This window comes from Myxine glutinosa, chromosome 5, assembly GCF_964187855.1.
Source record: "Myxine glutinosa chromosome 5, kmMyxGlut1.1, whole genome shotgun sequence".
In the NCBI taxonomy this organism is placed as follows: domain Eukaryota; kingdom Metazoa; phylum Chordata; class Myxini; order Myxiniformes; family Myxinidae; genus Myxine; species Myxine glutinosa.
The window spans coordinates 4,072,200-4,094,103 of NC_136265.1; the positions used below are offsets into that span (position 1 = coordinate 4,072,200).

A 21,904-nucleotide genomic window follows, 5' to 3' on the forward strand; every position below is an offset into this window, starting at 1 on the left:
TGGTTTTCTAAGGCTGTAGGCCGCACCTCATTTTGTCAAAATAAAGTGGTATTCGGGTGGTTCCGGTATTTGGGACCGCAGGGACGGAAAGTGCAGGTACGGGGTGCTTGGCACTCCCCAGCCGGCCCGCTCTGAAGGTTCGGATCGGGACACCGGGATTCATTCCGGTCGCCCGGTCGGCCCGGAGGTGGGGGTGCGGGGCCTGTCACGGAACGTCAAAACAAACGGCCTGCCGGGGCCGCCCAAAAGTCGGGCGTGAGGGGCGCGTCCACTAATGGAACGCCTCTCGCTTCCCAGATCGAGGGCCACGTGGTCAGGAGAACCTCGTCCCTTCTGGTTGCCCTGCCGTCCCGCCGTGGGCGCTGGCAGGGTGTACTTCAAACTAAGCTTAAGTGTCAAGTGTTAAGTTCCTCCTTGCCCTCGCAAGGGAAAGGCTAGGGTCAAGCTCTTCCAAATTTCCAAACACTAGAAATCGGACGTCTCAAATTAATTAATTATTTGTTAATACATCTCAGTCGCCCGTGACCTCTCTAGCGCGGGCGTCGAACCAGTTCATTTCCGGGCGACCGGGCCGAATATCGGCCCGGCCGTGGCTGAAGCCGTTGATTCCGCCGGAGCACGCTAACGCGTAGGCTCGCGCGTCCCCGGTCCGCCGGGGCTCCGCGGGTGTCCTACCGTGCCCGGCACTGCTGATCTCTCAAACTTCCGGGAGTAGGTGCCGGTGCCCGGGGACGGAGTTCGCTGTCTAAACATGGTAGCGCTAGGCCAGTGGGACCGCCGGGACCCACGTGCACTCACAAGTTGTTCTGCGCGTGGGCGGCAGTATCAGACTGGGGCGCCCAAACGCTCCCCGGCTAAAGTTCATCCTGGAAGCGCCCGCATTGTGCGGACAAACCAAGTCAAGGGCCACGTGGTCAGGAGAACCTCGTCCCTTCCGGTCACACTGTGCCTATCGGCCGGCCTCGAAGACCGAAACTGTGACGGTGTCACCCGAAAATCGGGTGACACCGTCACCTGGAAATTTCACGGGGCCAGTTTCTGTCGAGTGTTAAGACGTACTAGCGACTGCGAAATCCGGAATCAGAATTAAAATCCGAGCCTCCGTTAGCTCTAAGGGCCCCCCAAAACAAATCGCATATATTCCTAATGAAAAAACTTCGAAGCTCCTAAATCCCGAATCTCAGACCATCCGATGTCAATCCATATATCCACACCTCGCTACGAACGTTATGCATCTAATGATAAGCATGAGAACCATCAAAAAATATTTTAAAACCACTTTATTGGACAAAATTAGGTGCGGCCTAGCATCTAGTCGAGACCAAGTCACCCAGGCCGACTAACTAAATTTCAACTAAATTTTTGAGGCGTTGCTCTCCCATCCCCTCTAGCTCGTCTCTGTCTCTCTCTTCGCACACCCACCCCTCCTCCCCAATTTACCCTCCCTCACCCTTATCACTCCCCCATCCAGGAGTGTATAGCATTGTGTGGTAAGTCATTGCTCTACTCCTCATTCCCCTCCCAGCTCCCCCTTCCTTAGCCCACTACCCTCCTCCTCCTCTCACTCCTCCTCCCTTACCCCCTCCTCCTCCTCTCTCCCCCCCTCTATCTTCTCTATCCCTATAACTTCTGAATGAAAAAGGCTATGCCTGGAAGAAACCGAGCACAGATCATCACCAATTTAACGCCATCCCTACCGTGAAGTATAGCGATAGCAGCATCATGCTATGGGGATGCTTTTCAGTGGCAGGGACAAGGAAATTTGCAAGGATAGAGGGAACAATGAATGGAGCCAAATACAGGCAAATCCTTGAGGAGAACCTGCTTCAGAGTGGAAAAGACCTTCGACTGCAGCGAAGATTTACGTTCCAACAGGATAATAACCCCAAACATACAGCCAAAGCAACACTGGAATGGCTTCAGTGGTAACCTGCTTCAATGAAAGTCCTTGAGAGGCCCAGCCAAAGGCCAGAGTTGAATCCCATTGAGAATCTGTGAAAGACTTAAAGCTTTCTCTTCACCGACGATCCCCATCCATCTTGGCAGAGCTTGAGCAAATCAGCAAGGAAGAATGGGAGAAACTCCCCAAATCCAGATGTGCAAAGCTGATAGAGACATACCCAAGAATACTCGAAGCTCTAATCACTGCCAAAGGTGTTTCTACGAAGGATTGACTCGGGACTGAATACTTATGTAAATTAGAGATTTCCATATTTCATTTTCAATAAATGTGAAAATATTTCTAAAAACAGGTTTTCACTTTGTCATTGGTGGGGTATTTTGTGTAGATCGAGACAAAAAATTTCAATTTAACCCATTTTAAATTCAGTCTGCGACACAACAAAATGTGAAAAAGCCAGGGGGTGTGAATACTTTCTGAAGACCCTGTAAATTGTAAAAGGAAACGCACCACTAAACCAGGATTGCTTCAGCTTAAATTTCCAGGCAGGACGAGGTTTAGTCCCTGCGATTTGTCGAAGCCGCATCGCTTTGTCCAAGTGATTATAACCACCAAGAAGAAGTAAACATGGTGGGCTGTGCTGCTTACGTCATGACGTTAAAGTCGAAAAGGTTATACGTTGGTTCACTCCCCCCAAACAAACACTGGTAGTAAAAAAAATTTAAATGACAAAAGCTCGTAAGGACTGACTGGTCGATGCGCACCACGTTAATGTCAGCATGAATAAGGCGAAGTTCTTCCACGTGTGCCATCTTTTCCTGAAGCAGGAGCTCAAGCTCACGGCGGAAATCCCGCAGCTGGCGCTCCTCACACTCCAGTGCCTCCACTTCAGCCCTGAGCCTCCCACGGACTCCCTCAACCTGGCACAGCTTGGACCTGATAATGGAAGAGATCAGAGTGGATGCATTCCTCAACAGAGCATGACCTTAAAAACCATCACGCATTAGACTTGTACAATCAAGAAAAGATAAATCTTTTATAATGTGCAGGGAGATGAGGTTCCCATGTGTGCTGACATGAGGATCCCTTGTGTGCTGAGATGAGGTTCCCTTGTGTGCTGAGATGAGGTTCCCATGTGTGCTGACATGAGGATCCCTTGTGTGCTGAGATGAGGTTCCCATGTGTGCTGACATGAGGTTCCCATGTGTGCTGACATGAGGTTCCCATGTGTGCTGAGATGAGGTTCCCTTGTGTGCTGAGATGAGGTTCCCTTGTGTGCTGACATGAGGTTCCCTTGTGTGCTGAGATTAGGTTCCCTTGTGTGCTGACATGAGGTTCCCTTGTGTGCTGACATGAGGTTCCCATGTGTGCTGAGATGAGGTTCCCTTGTGTGCTGACATGAGGTTCCCTTGTGTGCTGAGATGAGGTTCCCATGTGTGCTGACATGAGGATCCCTTGTGTGCTGACATGAGGTTCCCTTGTGTGCTGAGATGAGGTTCCCATGTGTGCTGACATGAGGTTCCCATGTGTGCTGAGATGAGGTTCCCTTGTGTGCTGACATGAGGTTCCCATGTGTGCTGAGATGAGGTTCCCTTGTGTGCTGACATGAGGTTCCCTTGTGTGCTGAGATGAGGTTCCCATGTGTGCTGACATGAGGATCCCTTGTGTGCTGACATGAGGTTCCCATGTGTGCTGAGATGAGGTTCCCTTGTGTGCTGACATGAGGTTCCCTTGTGTGCTGAGATGAGGTTCCCTTGTGTGCTGAGATGAGGTTCCCTTGTGTGCTGACATGAGGTTCCCTTGTGTGCTGACATGAGGTTCCCTTGTGTGCTGAGATGAGGTTCCCATGTGTGCTGAGATGAGGTTCCCTTGTGTGCTGAGATGAGGTTCCCTTGTGTGCTGAGATGAGGTTCCCATGTGTGCTGAGATGAGGTTCCCTTGTGTGCTGAGATGAGGTTCCCTTGTGTGCTGAGATGAGGTTCCCTTGTGTGCTGAGATGAGGTTCCCTTGTGTGCTGAGATGAGGTTCCCTTGTGTGCTGAGATGAGGTTCCCTTGTGTGCTGAGATGAGGTTCCCTTGTGTGCTGAGATGAGGTTCCCATGTGTGCTGAGATGAGGTTCCCTTGTGTGCTGAGATGAGGTTCCCATGTGTGCTGAGATGAGGTTCCCTTGTGTGCTGAGATGAGGTTCCCTTGTGTGCTGACATGAGGTTCCCTTGTGTGCTGAGATGAGGTTCCCATGTGTGCTGACATGAGGTTCCCATGTGTGCTGACATGAGGTTCCCTTGTGTGCTGACATGAGGTTCCCATGTGTGCTGAGATGAGGTTCCCTTGTGTGCTGACATGAGGTTCCCTTGTGTGCTGAGATGAGGTTCCCATGTGTGCTGACATGAGGATCCCTTGTGTGCTGACATGAGGTTCCCATGTGTGCTGAGATGAGGTTCCCTTGTGTGCTGACATGAGGTTCCCATGTGTGCTGAGATGAGGTTCCCTTGTGTGCTGAGATGAGGTTCCCTTGTGTGCTGACATGAGGTTCCCTTGTGTGCTGACATGAGGTTCCCTTGTGTGCTGAGATGAGGTTCCCATGTGTGCTGAGATGAGGTTCCCTTGTGTGCTGAGATGAGGTTCCCTTGTGTGCTGAGATGAGGTTCCCATGTGTGCTGAGATGAGGTTCCCTTGTGTGCTGAGATGAGGTTCCCTTGTGTGCTGAGATGAGGTTCCCTTGTGTGCTGAGATGAGGTTCCCTTGTGTGCTGAGATGAGGTTCCCTTGTGTGCTGAGATGAGGTTCCCTTGTGTGCTGAGATGAGGTTCCCTTGTGTGCTGAGATGAGGTTCCCTTGTGTGCTGAGATGAGGTTCCCATGTGTGCTGAGATGAGGTTCCCTTGTGTGCTGAGATGAGGTTCCCTTGTGTGCTGAGATGAGGTTCCCATGTGTGCTGACATGAGGTTCCCTTGTGTGCTGACATGAGGTTCCCTTGTGTGCTGACATGAGGTTCCCTTGTGTGCTGACATGAGGTTCCCTTGTGTGCTGAGATGAGGTTCCCTTGTGTGCTGACATGAGGTTCCCATGTGTGCTGAGATGAGGTTCCCTTGTGTGCTGAGATGAGGTTCCCATGTGTGCTGAGATGAGGTTCCCATGTGTGCTGACATGAGGTTCCCATGTGTGCTGACATGAGGTTCCCATGTGTGCTGAGATGAGGTTCCCATGTGTGCTGAGATGAGGTTCCCATGTGTGCTGAAATGAGGTTCCCATGTGTGCTGAGATGAGGTTTCCTTGTGTGCTGAGATGAGGTTCCCTTGTGTGCTGACATGAGGTTCCCATGTGTGCTGAGATGAGGTTCCCTTGTGTGCTGAGATGAGGTTCCCATGTGTGCTGAGATGAGGTTCCCATGTGTGCTGAGATGAGGTTCCCATGTGTGCTGAGATGAGGTTCCCTTGTGTGCTGAGATGAGGTTCCCATGTGTGCTGACATGAGGTTCCCATGTGTGCTGACATGAGGTTCCCTTGTGTGCTGAGATGAGGTTCCCTTGTGTGCTGAGATGAGGTTCCCTTGTGTGCTGAGATGAGGTTCCCTTGTGTGCTGAGATAAGGTTCCCTTGTGTGCTGAGATGAGGTCCCCTTGTGTGCTGAGATGAGGTTCCCTTGTGTGCTGAGATGAGGTTCCCTCGTGTGCTGAGATGAGGTTCCCTCGTGTGCTGAGATGATGTTCCCTTGTGTGCTGAGATGATGTTCCCTTGTGTGCTGAGATGAGGTTCCCATGTGTGCTGAGATGAGGTTCCCATGTGTGCTGAGATGAGGTTCCCATGTGTGCTGAGATGAGGTTCCTATGTGTGCTGAGATGAGGTTCCCTTGTGTACTGAGATGAGGTTCCCATGTGTGCTGAGATGAGGTTCCCTTGTGTGCTGACATGAGGTTCCCTTGTGTGCTGAGATGAGGTTCTCATGTGTGCTGAGATGAGGTTCTCATGTGTGCTAAGATGAGGTTCCCTTGTGTGCTGACATGAGGTTGCCTTGTGTGCTGACATGAGGTTCCCTTGTGTGCTGAGATGAGGTTCCCTTGTGTGCTGAGATGAGGTTCCCTTGTGTGCTGAGATGAGGTTCCCTTGTGTGCTGAGATGAGGTTCTCATGTGTGCTGAGATGAGGTTCCCTTGTGTGCTGAGATGAGGTTCCCATGTGTGCTGAGATGAGGATCCCTTGTGTGCTGAGATGAGGTTCACATGTGTGCTGACATGAGGTTCCCATGTGTGCTGACATGAGGTTCCCTTGTGTGCTGAGATGAGGTTCTCATGTGTGCTGAGATGAGGTTCCCTTGTGTGCTGAGATGAGGTTCCCATGTGTGCTGAGATGAGGTTCCCTTGTGTGATGAGATGAGGTTCCCTTGTGTGCTGACATGAGGTTCCCATGTGTGGTGACATGAGGTTCCCATGTGTGCTGACATGAGGTTCCCATGTGTGCTGACATGAGGTTCCCATGTGTGCTGAGATGAGGTTCCCATGTGTGCTGAGATGAGGTTCCCCTGTGTGCTGAGATGAGGTTCCCCTGTGTGCTGAGATGAGGTTCCCCTGTGTGCTGAGATGAGGTTCCCTTGTGTTCTGAGATGAGGTTCCCATGTGTGATGACATGAGGTTCCCATGTGTGATGACATGAGGTTCCCATGTGTGCTGAGATGAGGTTCCCATGTGTGCTGAGATGAGGTTCCCTTGTGTGATGACATGAAGTTCCCATGTGTGATGAGATGAGGTTCCCATGTGTGCTGAGATGAGGTTCCCATGTGTGCGGAGATGAGGTTCCCATGTGTGCAGAGATGAGGTTTCCATGTGTGCTGACATGAGGTTTCCATGTGTGCTGACATGAGGTTCCCATGTCCCCCGAGATGAGGTACCCATGTTCCCCGAGATGAGGCACCATGTGCACTGTGAATTGGAAAGCCTGAGTGTGTCGTTCCTGTTAAACCCTCAAGTCCCATTGGCCGAGAGGGAACAACACGTCACAATGTTCAGGCTCTGCAGTGGATAAGGGGTTGTGGATGAGGGGTTACAGTGTTAATACAAATAAGGGGTTACAGTGTTAATACAAATAAGGGGTTACAGTGTTAATACAAATAAGGTGTTACAGTGTTAATACAAATGGGGAGTTACAGTGTTAATACAAATAAGGGGTTACAGTGTTAATACAAATAAGGGGTTACAGTGTTAATACAAATAAGGTGTTACAGTGTTAATACAAATGAGGAGTTACAGTGTTAATACAAATAAGGGGTTACAGTGTTAATACAAATGAGGGGTTATAGTGTAAATACAAATGAGGGGTTGCAGTGTTAATACAAATGAGGGGTTACAGTATTAATACAAATGAGGGGTTACAGTGTCAATACAAATGAGGGGTTACAGTGCTAATACAAATGAGGGATTACAGTGTTAATACAAATGAGGGGTTATAGTGTCAATACAAATGAGGGGTTACAGTGCTAATACAAATGAGGGGTTACAGTGCTAATACAAATGAGGGGTTGCAGTGTTAATACAAATGAGGGGTTATAGTGTAAATACAAATGAGGGGTTACAGTGCTAATACAAATGAGGGGTTACAGTGCTAATACAAATGAGGGGTTACAGTGCTAATACAAATGAGGGGTTGCAGTGTTAATACAAATGAGGGGTTATAGTGTAAATACAAATGATGGGTTACAGTGTTAATACAAATGAGGGGTTACAGTGTTAATACAAATAAGGGGTTATAGTGTAAATACAAATGAGGGGTTGCAGTGTTAATACAAATGAGGGGTTACAGTATTAATACAAATAAGGGGTTACAGTGTTAATACAAATGAGGGGTTACAGTGTTAATACTTAATACAAATGAGGGGTTACAGTGTTAATACAAATGAGGGGTTACAGTATTAATACAAATGAGGAGTTACAGTGTTAATACAAATAAGGGGTTACAGTGTGAATACAAATGAGGGGTTACAGTATTTATACAAATAAAGGGTTACAGTGTCAATACAAATGAGGGGTTACAGTGCTAATACAAATGAGGGGTTACAGTGTTAATACAAATGAGGGGTTACAGTATTAATACAAACTAACCGAAACCCGTGGAACATCCACGGAAGGGAGGATGTGGTGTATGGATAGAGTGTACCATTATGGATGGCATCGGGGAGCGCTCATGGGATCTTCTTCTTCCGTTAAGCTCCAATTTTTTCTCTTTAAGTTAAGTCCAATCAGTCCTCTCTGCTCGAAGTGCTCAGGCCATGCCTTCCCGCTCTCATACTTTTATTGCCGTTCGGTGTAGAAAGGGATTGACATATCGTTCGTCTGTTTCAGCTCGTTATTTTTAAGCTTCCTTACGTCTACCTGCTACACCTCTCTGAGTTACGAGGATTTATGCAACGCACCCCGAGTATCGCAACGTCACTCCATTTAACTTTATTAAAATGACGATAAAGACGTTTCCTTATATATCCTAATTTAAAATGTTCAAGGGAATAAAAAGACCGTTTGGTTCACACCACCCATGTTCACACCACTCGACTGTCCAATCAGCGGACGGCTCGCTTCGCCTTAGCCCAGCAGACGCCAATACGATGGCGTCGTAAGATGGCGTCGTATCGGCAGTTAATCGGATGCTTTTGGGCCCCAACGTCGGCTAATTCAGATTTTTCGAGTATGTCTGTATGTGATAAACAAAGAGCGCGGTTCGTAGATCGTAAATCCATTAGTGCCGTGGGCATCGGGTCACTGGGTGCGGCGTAAAAGGGATAACAAGTCGAGTCCTTACGGTATTATTATATAGATAAGGGGTTGCAGTGTGAATACAAATAAGGGGTTGCAGTGTTAATACAAATGAGGGGTTACAGTATTAATACAAATAAGGGGTTACAGTGATAATACAAATAAAGGGTTACAGTGTGAATACAAATAAGGGGTTACAGTGTGAATACAAATAAAGGGTTACAGTGTGAATACAAATAAGGGGTTACAGTGATAATACAAATAAAGGGTTACAGTGTGAATACAAATAAGGGGTTACAGTGTGAATACAAATAAGGGGTTACAGTGTTAATACAAATAAGGGGTAACAGTATTAATACAAATAAGGGGTTACAGTGTTAATACAAATAAGGGGTTACAGTGTTAATACAAATAAGGGGTTACAGTGTGAATAGAAATGAGGGGTTACAGTGTTAATACAAATAAGGGGTTACAGTGTTAATACAAATAAGGGGTAACAGTTGTACTGAAAATGTATTAAAGTTGAACCCAGGAGTGATGCCCACTTAAACCGCTGAGGGGCGTCTATAAGACCTCAGAAGTCCGCGACACTGAGCCACTCCTGTGACATTTTACTATGACATGTAGTCTTATATGGTACGTACCCGCACATATTCTAGGCTTGCTTGCATTGACTAATATGATCAATCATTCTTATATGATGCCAAGATCCTGATATCTATTGCATGATTGTGTTTTACAGGATGATACCAAAGATCTGATTGAGATTAAACCTACCTATGGGACAAAGTTGTGGACTTGGTTTATTTTCACAACAACAGGATTAATACAAATAAGGGGTTACAGTGTTAATACAAATAAAGGGTTACAGTGTTAATACAAATAAGGGGTTACAGTGTGAATACAAACAAGGGGTTACAGTATTAATACAAACGAGCCGAAACCCGTGGAACATCCACGGAAGGGAGGATGTGGTGTATGGATAGAGTGTACCATTATGGATGGCATCGGGGAGCGCTCATGGGATCTTCTTCTTCCGTTAAGCTCCAATTTTTTCTCTTTAAGTTAAGTCCAATCAGTCCTCTCTGCTCGAAGTGCTCAGGCCATGCCTTCCCGCTCTCATACTTTTATTGCCGTTCGGTGTAGAAAGGGATTGACATATCATTCGTCTGTTTCAGCTCGTTATCTTTAAGCTTCCTTACGTCTCGCCACCTGCTACACCTCTCTGAGTTACGAGGATTTATGCCACGCACCCCGAGTATCGCAACGTCACTCCATTTAACTTTATTAAAATGACGATAAAGACGTTTCCTTATATATCCTAATTTAAAATGTTCAAGGGAATAAAAAGACCGTTTGGTTCACACCACCCATGTTCACACCACTCGACTGTCCAATCAGCAGACGGCTCGCTTCGCCTTCGCCCAGCAGACGCCAATACGATGGCGTCGTAAGATGGCGTCGTATCGGCAGTTAATCGGATGCTTTTGGGCCCCAACGTCGGCTAATTCAGATTTTTCGAGTATGTCTGTACGTGATAAACAAAGAGCGCGGTTCGTAGATCGTAAATCCATTAGTGCCGTGGGCATCGGGTCACTGGGTGCGGCGTAAAAGGGATAACAAGTCGAGTCCTTACGGTATTATTATAAAGATAAGGGGTTGCAGTGTGAATACAAATAAGGGGTTACAGTGTTAATACAAATGAGGGGTTACAGTATTAATACAAATAAGGGGTTACAGTGATAATACAAATAAAGGGTTACAGTGTGAATACAAATAAGGGGTTACAGTGTGAATACAAATAAAGGGTTACAGTGTTAATACAAATAAGGGGTTACAGTGTGAATACAAACAAGGGGTTACAGTATTAATACAAACGAGCCGAAACCCGTGGAACATCCACGGAAGGGAGGATGTGGTGTATGGATAGAGTGTACCATTATGGATGGCATCGGGGAGCGCTCATGGGATCTTCTTCTTCCGTTAAGCTCCAATTTTTTCTCTTTAAGTTAAGTCCAATCAGTCCTCTCTGCTCGAAGTGCTCAGGCCATGCCTTCCCGCTCTCATACTTTTATTGCCGTTCGGTGTAGAAAGGGATTGACATATCATTCGTCTGTTTCAGCTCGTTATCTTTAAGCTTCCTTACGTCTCGCCACCTGCTACACCTCTCTGAGTTACGAGGATTTATGCCACGCACCCCGAGTATCGCAACGTCACTCCATTTAACTTTATTAAAATGACGATAAAGACGTTTCCTTATATATCCTAATTTAAAATGTTCAAGGGAATAAAAAGACCGTTTGGTTCACACCACCCATGTTCACACCACTCGACTGTCTAATCAGCGGACGGCTCGCTTCGCCTTAGCCAATACGATGGCGTCGTAAGATGGCGTCGTATCGGCAGTTAATCGGATGCTTTTGGGCCCCAACGTCGGCTAATTCAGATTTTTCGAGTATGGCTGTACGTGATAAACAAAGAGCGCGGTTCGTAGATCGTAAATCCATTAGTGCCGTGGGCATCGGGTCACTGGGTGCGGCGTAAAAGGGATAACAAAGTCGAGTCCTTACGCTATTATTATATATGTAAGGGGTTACAGTGTTAATACAAATAAGGGGTTACAGTATTAATACAAATAAGGGGTTACAGTGTTAATACAAATAAGGGGTTACAGTGTTAATACAAATAAGGGGTTACAGTTGTAGTGAAATTATACCGAAGGTGAGCCCAGGGTGTGCTCGCTTCAAAAGGGGCGTCTATAAGACCCGGGACAACCGGGGCGCACGAACACTCCAGCGGCACTCACTGTGACATAGTCCTGTAGTTTGAATGGTATGTACGCCCCTATATGCTGCGCTGATTGTTTTCTCTATTGATATCGGCCATTGCCCATGTAATACTCTGAATTCTAATGTCTGTTGCATGAATGTATTTTTACAGGATGTTACTTCAGATCTAAATGATATTAAACCTACCCAAGGGTCAAGTCGTGTCTGAGCTTGATTTTCACGACATTTAATATCATTTAGATCGCCGAAATGGCTGACCACAAGATGATCGTGGTACCGATTCTCGGAGCCGACTCTCAAGCTGAGGGATCGGGATCGGAGTTCACCCACTGGCTCAAAACGCTGGAGAATTACTTTGCCGCTCACGAAACAGAGCCCACCGCTGCGGTGAAGCTGTACGTGTTACAGTCGAAACTCCATCACACCGTTTACCGGAGCATTGCTCGATTTGTGACGTACGCTACGGCTCTGGCCGAGCTGAAGCGACTATACGTAAAAACACGGAGCGCTGTGCACGGCCGGCATCAACTCTCCCAGCGGCGACAACAACCATCTGAATCGATCGATCGCTACGCGCAGGAGTTGCGTTACCTATTGGCGGACTGCGTGCAGGAGGTACGGACCCACGAGCAAGTGCAGGACGACTTGCTCCGAGATTCATTCGTCTCCGGAATTAATTCTGGAGTCTTGAGGCTCCGACTCCTGGAGGTCGCGGAGCTGACATTTACGGAGGCACTTCGGCTGGCACGCGTCTATACAGATGCCCGAGAACAATCCACCGCTTATGATCACCCACGAGTCGTGGCGGGGGCTTCTCAACTCGCGCGACCGGAGAGGGGTACCGCCGAGGATATGGAGGAGGACCCGACCACCACGGCCGAGTCTCTGGGTGCTCCGGAAGCGGACTCCGCTTCCGGCCTAACTGCTGCCCGGCCACGGCCTGACCGGTACGCAAAATGTTATTTTTGTGGGAATCGGCAGCACCCTCGATCTGACTGCCCGGCTCGGGAAGCCATATGCCACCTGTGCTCCACCAAGGGCCATTTTGCAAAGGTCTGCAGGAACGCCGCTCGGGGCATGCGTCCCCGCGTGACCTTGAATGGGCTCATCGCTGAGCCAACGGATCGAGCGCCGGACGGGGTGCCTCACTCGGCTTTGATGAGCCGACCTCCTTCTCGCGGGCCTCTGGCTGCACGCCTGACCTTGGCGAGATACACCGGGCCGCCGAAACAAATGGCGCGAACGCGACCGGCTGCAGCGCGACCGACCTTGACTGGCGTTCGAACGCCTACTTCAAACAAGCGACATGCTCCTGCTTTGGAAACTCCTCTCGATGTGCGGCAAACGCAGCACGTGACTCGAGCCCCATCTGACGGCGGCTCTTACGAATTACATGCACCCACTCTGGCATATGAATCTGCAGACGGCAGTGATCCTTCTCACGTGACTCGAGCGCCATCTGGCGGCGGCTCTTACGACCTACACACACTCACTCCGGCAAATGTAACTGCTGATGAGCCAACTATGCGCTTGTCACGAGGATCCTCCCCGGGCTGCCCGAATGACCGGCAAACTGCAGCCGGCGTGGGAACGTCCTCTGACAGTGGGTATTACGATTTCTATGCTCCTGCTGAGGCCCAACCTGCCGACGATGCCCGGAGGATTGCAGCCGGAGTGGGATCCACCTGCGAGGCGCGATCTTCTCGCCCGGCCGGTACAATACCTGCCGGGTCTGCCGGCCTTGCGCAGGCCATCATTCCGCTCAAGGTCACGGGCGTTTTTGCGCAAGCTTTGATTGACACGGGGTCTACGGATAGTTTTATCGATCAACGACTGTGCATCAACATGGGTGGCCGGTTCTCGGGACAACACGCCGGATCTTCATGGCCTCTCAAGGACTTCGGTTGAGCACAAAAGGGGCGTGTCGATTGAAACTTGTGATAAAGGGACGCACGTTCCCAGACGTGTATCTCATGGTATTACCTGCTTTATGTGCCGACGTTCTGTTAGGCCTTGATTTCCTTAAGCGACATGGACGTTTGGAAATAGACTTCGGTGGGCCGGACACGTTTGCTGTGTGCGCCCTCGCCCAAATGGACGTGGAGCCTCTCTCGCTGTTCCCCAACCTGACCACCGATTGTACCCCTGTAGCCGTCAAATCGCGGCGCTACTCTCGCGCAGACGCGCAATTCATTGCGGAAGAAACGGCCCAGCTCTTAAAGGACGGTATTATAGAACCCAGTAGGTCACCGTGGCGGGCCCAAGTCTTAGTGGTGCGAAGTGAGGCCCACCGCCGGCGCATGGTAATCGACTACTCGCAGACGATTAATCGTTTTACACAGCTGGATGGCGGATGCCTACCCCTTACTGGGGATGGACGCCCTGGCACGCGAGGTGGCCCTGTATTCCGTTTATAGCACCCTCGATCTGCGTAGTGCGTATCATCAGGTCCCCATCTCTAGGGCTGATCGCGTCTTTACAGCCTTTGAATCGGGTCAGCGGTTGTACCAGTTCACTCGACTCCCCTTTGGGGTAACTAACGGAGTCTCTTGCTTTCAGAGGGCTATGGATGACCTCGTTGCGAAGGAGAACTTGCCCGATGTCTTTGTCTATCTGGACAATCTACGGTTTGTGGGTATGACCAGGAGCATCACGACGCTAATCTGAAGCGCTTCCTCGAGGTCGCGCGGAAATATCGCCTAACCATGAATGCGGCTAAGTGTCGTTACTCTCTACGCACGGTAGATCTTTTGGGGTACACCGTGACCCATGGCTCTGTCTCTCCGGATAAGGAGCGTCTGCGCCCTTTGCTCGATATGGCTCCGCCTAGCGATCGGACTTCGCTGAAACGCGCTCTTGGGCTGTTCGCCCACTATTCAAAGTGGGTGCAAAATTTCTCCGCGAAGCTCCGCCCCCTCGTGGCCTGCGACACATTCCCCATGGGCCCAGCCGCCATGGCGGCCTTCGAGGGCCTTAAAGCCGACATCGCTGGCGCCGCTGTCGCGATGATTGACGAGAGTGCCTCTTTCGTTTTGGAGAGTGATGCCTCAGATCATGCGATAGCGGCGACTCTCTCCCAAGGGGGACGCCCTGTGGCTTTCTTCTCGCGGACTCTCACCTCCGCCGAGCGGAGGCATTCGTCTGTCGAAAAGGAAGCGTACGCGATCGTCGAATCAATTCGGCGATGGCGGCCGTACCTGCTTGGGCGGTGTTTCCAAATCGTCAAGGACCAACAAAGCGTTGCATTTATGTATGACACCTTACATGCTCAGCGCATTAAGAATGAGAAAATCACCTGTTGGCGTATCAAACTCGCCGACTTCTGCTACACCATCAAATACCGCCCGGGGAAGGATAACCTGGTCGCCGACGCCTTATCGAGGCCGGCCACTTGCGCGGGGCTTGTCACTTTGGAGGGGCTGCGCACTTTGCACGGCACTATGTGTCATCCCGGGGTAGCGCGTTTCGCGCATTTTGTGCGCGAGGGGAATCTGCCGTACTCGATTGAGGACATCCGCCGCATCTGCCGTGATTGCACGATCTGTGCGGAACTCAAACCGCGTTTTTACAACCCTCCTATGGGGACGCTCGTTAGGGCTACTAGACCGTGGGAGCGCTTGGCGATGGACTTCAAAGGGCCGCTGCCGTTGTCGAGCAACTCTCGCTATCTGCTCACTATCGTCGATGAGTATTCACGATTCCCCTTTGCTTATACGTGCGGGGATATGTCGGCTGCCACGGTTATTCGGTGCCTGCAGAATTTGTTTTCTATGTTCGGGTATCCGGCCTACGTGCATACCGATCGGGGTGCGGTGTTCCTGTCCCAGGAGGTGAGGGGCTACTTGCTCCAGCATAATGTCGCTTCGAGCTACACCACCCCGTACCGGCCCCAAGCGAATGGGCAGATCGAACGCTTTAATGGGATTATATGGAGGGCCGTCATGCTAAGCCTTCGGACCCTCGGCCGAGGCCTCGATAAATGGGCGTGGTCGCTACCTGCCGCTCTAAACTCGATCCGGGCTCTCCTATGTACTGCTACCAACCAGACTCCTCACGAGCGACTGTTCCACCACCCTAGAAGCTCTGGCAGTATCCAATCTTTACCCAGCTGGCTCGCTGAGCCAGGGCCCGCCTATCTCAAACGAGCGGTTCGTGCCAGCAAGTACGACCCCCTTGTTGACAAGGTGCGGGTCCTCCAGGCTAATCCCGAGCATGCTCGCGTGTTAACGGCGGACGGCCGCGAGTCTACTGTCTCTGTACGCCATCTCGCCCCATGTGGGGACGATGACCGGGATATCGACGAACCCGTCTACGAGTCTATGGACTCTACCGAAGCTTCCTCTATGGAACTACCACCGACACTTCCGTCGTCACCCACTCCCGTGCCCGAAGGCGCTGGGGCGCCCCCTCCGACTCCCACCTCCGGCGGCTATTCCGACGCGGGGGACTCCGGGCTTGGGGACGCCGTACCCGGTAGTTTCCGAACACGAACTGGCAGGGTAGTTCGCCGCCCCGACCGCTACGGGTGGACCGACTGACGTGGATTGACGTGACCCATTCGATTATTGCTGACGCTTGCTTGAAACCTGCCGAGCGGCAGTATAGTTCTAATGGCGGGGAGAATGTAGTGAAATTATACCGAAGGTGAACCCAGGGTGTGCTCGCTTCAAAAGGGGCGTCTATAAGACCCGGGACAACCGGGGCGCACGAACACTCCAGCGGCACTCACTGTGACATAGTCCTGTAGTTTGAATGGTATGTACGCCCCTATATGCTGCGCTGATTGTTTTCTCTATTGATATCGGCCATTGCCCATGTAATACTCTGAATTCTAATGTCTGTTGCATGAATGTATTTTTACAGGATGTTACTTCAGATCTAAATGATATTAAACCTACCCAAGGGTCAAGTCGTGTCTGAGCTTGATTTTCACGACAACAGTATTAATACAAATAAGGGGTTACAGTGTTAATACAAATAAAGGGTTACAGTGTGAATACAAATAAAGGGTTACAGTGTGAATACAAATGAGGAGTTACAATGTTAATACAAATGAGGAGTTACAATGTTAATACAAATAAGGGGTTACAGTGTTAATACAAATAAGGCGTTACAATGTTAATACAAATGAGGGGTTACAGTGTTAATACAAATAAGGGGTTACAGTGTGAATACAAATGAGGGGTTACAGTGTTAATACAAATAAGGGGTTACAGTGTGACTACAAATAAGGGGTTACAGTGTTAATACAAATAAGGGGTTACAGTGTTAATACAAATAAAGGGTTACAGTGTGAATACAAATAAGGGGTTACAGTGTAAATACAAATAAAGGGTTACAGTGTGAATACAAATAAGGGGTTACAGTGTTAATACAAATGAGGGGTTACAGTATTAATACAAATAAAGGGTTACAGTGTGAATACAAATAAGGGATTACAGTGTGAATACAAATAAGGGGTTACAGTGTTAATACAAATAAGGGGTTATAGTGTTAATACAAATGAGGGGTTACAATGTTAATAAAAATGAGGGGTTGCAGTGTTAATACAAATGAGGGGTTACAGTGTTAATACAAATGAGGGGTTACAGTATTAATACAAATAAGGGGTTACAGTGTGAATACAAATAAGGGGTTACAGTGTTAATACAAATAAAGGGTTACAGTGTGAATACAAATAAGGGGTTACAGTGTTAATACAAATAAAGGGTTACAGTGTTAATACAAATGAGGGGTTACAGTGTTAATACAAATAAGGGGTTACAGTGTTAATACAAATAAAGGGTTACAGTGTTAATACAAATGAGGGGTTACAGTGTTAATACAAATGAGGGGTTACAGTATTAATACAAATAAGGGGTTACAGTGTGAATACAACTGAGGGGTTACAGTGTTAATACAAATAAAGGGTTACAGTGTGAATACAAATAAAGGGTTACAGTATTAATACAAATAAGGGGTTACAGTGTCAATACAAATGAAGGGTTACAGTGTGAATACAAATAAGGGGTTACTGTGGCGGACACAAAAGCCCACTGGCGTGGTGACATCATTCCACGCACCAAGTGGGCGGTGGCCACGCCCGAGGGGTAGGCGTGGCCTCATGATATACACCGGGCGACCAGCCCGGAACATTTCAGTGTTACAGTGTAGTCTTACAATAAAGACGTTTATATGTTACCGCTTGTCCGCTTCCTCCTTGCTCACAAGCAGCGCGCGTAACGCCGCGCTTTACTGGTGACCCTCGACGTTGGATCTGCCGGAGCGATCCTTCCACACGCGACGCCATCGCCATGGCCGACTTCGTCAAACTTCCGGAATTTTGGGAGGCTCAGGCCGAAGTCTGGTTCGTCCAGGCCGAAGCCCAATTTCAGCTTCGGCACCTCACCGGCGATGACACGCGCTATTGCCACGTCGTCGCCTCCCTCGGGCCCGGCACGGCCGCTCGAGTTGTGTCCGTCCTTCGCCACCCACCGAAAGGCCACAAGTACGAGGCACTCAAGCGGCTACTCCTAGCCACGTTCAGCCTCACGGACGACGCACGGGCCGACCGCCTCCTGGATCTCCCCGAGCTCGGTGAGACGCGCCCGTCGGTCCGAATGGACCATATGCTGTCACTGTTGGGCGACGAAGCCCCCGGTTCGCTATTCCGGGCGCTTTTCCGTCGCCAACTTCCAGCGCAGGTTCGCCTCGCGTTGGCCGGGACCGGGCTAACGGAACCCCGAGCATTGGCGGCCGAGGCGGACAAGTACTTCGCCGCTTCGGACACGCGGGCGAGCGTCGGCGTGGCCGTCACGGCCTTCGACGCTGATGTTCAGCAGCGCGCTGATGTTCAGCAGCACGCTGATGTTCAGCAGCATGCTGATACGCACCTCGTGAACGCCGCCACGCCCCGCCCACCGCCGCGGCGAAAACCGCCACCGCGGGGAAACCCGTCGACTCCACCGGCCTGGCGGAGCCAGCCGCGCTCCTCCAGCTCCACCACCTGGTGCTGGTTCCACGCCAAGTTCGGCCACGAAGCTCGGCGGTGTCATCCGCCGTGCTCCTTCAACGGGTCGGGAAACGCCCGGGCCGGCGCTCAATAGTGGCGATGAGCGCCGGCCGTTCGAGCAGCCTGCTGTTCATAACGGACACCTTCTCCGGGCGCCGTTACCTGTGCGACACGGGAGCGCAGGTGAGTGTCATTCCCGCCGGCACGTCAGACAAGCACGCCGCGGGTGGGGGCCCCGCGCTGCTTGCCGCGAACGGGACGCCCATCCGTACGTACGGAAAACGCTGCCTCTCTCTCTGCGGTTTGGAGGGCAGGTTTTCCGATGGACGTTCGTCACCGCCGACGTGCCCATGGCACTGCTTGGCGCGGACTTCCTGTGCGCTAATGGGCTCCTGGTCGACGTCAAGCGCAGACGGCTTGTCCAGGCCGAGACGTTCAGCTCGCTCGCTTGTGCGTTGCCCAGCTCAACGAGCGGCTTGCCAAGCGGCTTGCCGAACGATTCGGTTCCGGCCACGTTGGTCTGTACGCTTCCGGCAGCGGACGCATTCACCCGCCTCCTCGCCAGCTTCCCGGCCCTCACGCGGCCCACCTTCTCGGCGGGGGCCGTCAAGCACGGGGTGGCCCATCACATCCCCACCGTCGGGCCACCGGTCTACGCCCGGGCACGCCGCCTCGAGCCGACGAAGCTGGCGGTGGCAAAAGCGGGGTTCGCTACCCTGGAGCGACTCGGCATTGTTCGGCGCTCAGAGAGCGCTTGGGCGTCGCCGCTGCACATCGTGCCGAAGCCCGGCGGGGGATGGCGACCGTGCGGGGACTATCGCCGTCTCAATGACGCCACGACTCCCGACCGCTACCCCGTCCCCCACATTCAGGACTTTTCCGCCCGTTTGGCGGGCAGGTCCTTCTTCTCGAAGGTGGACCTCATACGCGGCTACCATCAGGTCCCCGTCAGGCCGGAGGACGTCCCGAAGACGGCGGTCATCACGCCATTCGGACTCTTCGAGTTCCTGCGCATGCCCTTCGGTCTGAAGAATGCGGCTCAGGCGTTCCAGCGACTGATGGACAGCGTCCTGCGCGACTTGGATTTTGTCTACGTCTACCTGGACGATATCCTCGTCGCCAGCGCGTCCCGCGAAGAGCACCTACGCCACCTCCGCACGCTCTTCGAACGCCTGGGCCAGCATGGCCTGATTGTGAACCCCGCAAAGTGCCGGTTCGGCGCCGCCACAATCGATTTTCTGGGGCACCGTGTCACCAGGCATGGAGCCGTCCCCCTGCCGGCCAAGGTGGAGGCGGTGAAGGGGTTTCCGCGCCCCCGCACGATCAGAGGGCTGCAGGAGTTCCTGGGCATGGTGAACTTTTACCATCGGTTCCTGCCCCGTATCGCCCCCTGCACGAAGCTCTCCGAGGTAAGCCGGGCAAAGGCGACGTTACCTGGACCGAGCAGATGGACACGGCGTTCACGGGCGCGAAGCTCGCCTTGGCTAACGCCACCATGCTCGCGCACCCGGCGCCCGATGCACCGATCGCCCTCACCACCGATGCCTCGGACTACGCGGTGGGCGCGGTGCACGAGCAATGGGTGCGTGGAGCTTGGCAACCGCTGGCGTTCTTTAGCCGGCAGCTTCGCCCGCCCGAACGCCGTTACAGTACCTTCGACCGCGAGTTGCTCGGACTTCACTTGGCGGTCAGGCACTTCCGCCATCTGCTCGAGGGCCGGGCGTTCACTGCCTTCGTCGACCACAAGCCGCTGATCTTCGCGATGGGCAAGGTCACCGAGCCGTGGTCGGCCCGGCAGCAGCGTCACCTCTCGGCCGTGTCCGAGTACACGACGGACATCCAGCACGTCGCGGGGAAGGACAACCCGGTGGCGGATTGCCTTTCCCGGGCCGTCGCCCACGCAGTCCACCTCGGCATCGACTATGTACGGATGGCAGCGGACCAGGCCGCTGACCCCGACGTCCAGGCCTTGCGGACCGCCGTCACGGGCCTCCGCGTCACCGAGGTGCCGTTAGACGGCGCGGGCACGGCCCTCTTGTGCGACGTCTCCCTCGGGCGTCCTCGCCCCATTGTGCCCGCGGGCTGGCAGCGCCAGGTGTTTGACGCCATCCACGGCCTGTCCCACCCGGGCGCGAGGGCCTCCCAAAGGCTGATCGCCGACAAGTTCGTCTGGCATGGCCTCCGGAAGGCCGTCCGCGGCTGGGCCAGGACGTGCCTCGCGTGCCAGCGCGCCAAGGTGCACCGGCACACCCAGGCCCCGTTGGCCCCGTTCACGGTGCCGGAACGCCGGTTTGACCACGTCCACGTGGACCTGGTGGGACCTCTGCCCCCCTCGCGGGGTTTCACCTACGTCCTCACCATGGTGGACCGCACCACCCGGTGGCCGGAGGCCGTGCCCTTGGCGTCGACAACGGCGGCCGATGTCGCGCAGGCTTTCATCGCCACCTGGGTCGCCCAGTTCGGCGCCCTCTCAGACATCTCATCCGACCGCGGCCCCCAGTTCACCTCGGAGCTCTGGGGGGCGGTTGCGCAGGGGCTCGGGGTCCGGCTGCACCGAACCACGGCCTACCACCCCCAGGCTAACGGCCTGTGTGAGCGATTTCACCGCTCATTGAAGGCCGCGCTCCGGGCCACCCTCCGCGACGGCGGCTGGGTCGACAGGCTCCCCTGGGTCCTGCTGGGCCTCCGGACGGCGCCCAAGGAGGACCTGCGCGCATCCGCGGCGGAGTTGGTCTTCGGGCAACCGCTGCGGGTGCCGGGCGAGTTCCTCCCCGACTCCACGGCACCATGGTCCGCGGCACAGCAGCGCTCCGCTCTGCAAGAGACCGCCCAGAGGTTCGCCCCGGTGCCAACGGCATGCCACGGGCACCCACCGACGCACGTCGCCCCGGAGCTTCGCACGGCGGAGTACGTCTTCGTCCGCCACGATGCCCATCGGACACCACTGCGGCCCCCGTACGACGGGCCTTTCCGCGTGCTGGAGACCGGGGCGAAGCACTTCACCCTGGACATCGGCGGTACTCCTGACCGCGTTTCGGTAGACCGCCTCAAGCCGGCCCACCTCGATGTGGACCATCCACCGCCAGTGGCCCGACCCCCACGTCGGGGCCGCCCTCCTGCGGGCGGACCCCCGGCACCGCCCAGCCCCGCCGCCACGCCGCCCCCCGGTCCTGCACCCATCCCAGGGGCAGCCAGGGGCATCCCACCTGGCATCCCTGCACCCCGGACGCCGCCGATCGCCAGGGGGCGCTTCGGCCGGGTCATTCGTCTGCCCCGCAAACTGGCCCTCCAGGTGCGCGGGAATTCTGGGGGGGCGCGTGTGGCGGACACAAAAGCCCACTGGCGTGGTGACATCATTCCACGCACCAAGTGGGCGGTGGCCACGCCCGAGGGGTAGGCGTGGCCTCATGATATACACCGGGCGACCAGCCCGGAACATTTCAGTGTTACAGTGTAGTCTTACAATAAAGACGTTTATATGTTACCGCT

At 52.7% G+C, this 21,904-nt stretch overlaps 1 protein-coding gene across 4 annotated transcripts in view; it reads right to left on the reverse strand.

Annotated features, from left to right (window-relative positions):
• ZC4H2 (zinc finger C4H2-type containing) overlaps nucleotides 1-21,904 on the reverse strand; it is a 44,708-nt gene that overhangs the window by 17,310 nt on the left and 5,494 nt on the right. For all 4 annotated transcript variants that reach the window (XM_068117939.2, XM_078777505.1, XM_078777506.1 and 1 more), the window contains one exon: nucleotides 2,665-2,836. In XM_068117939.2, coding sequence (XP_067974040.1) covers nucleotides 2,665-2,836 — 172 coding nt within the window. The remainder of the gene's footprint in view (nucleotides 1-2,664; nucleotides 2,837-21,904) is intronic.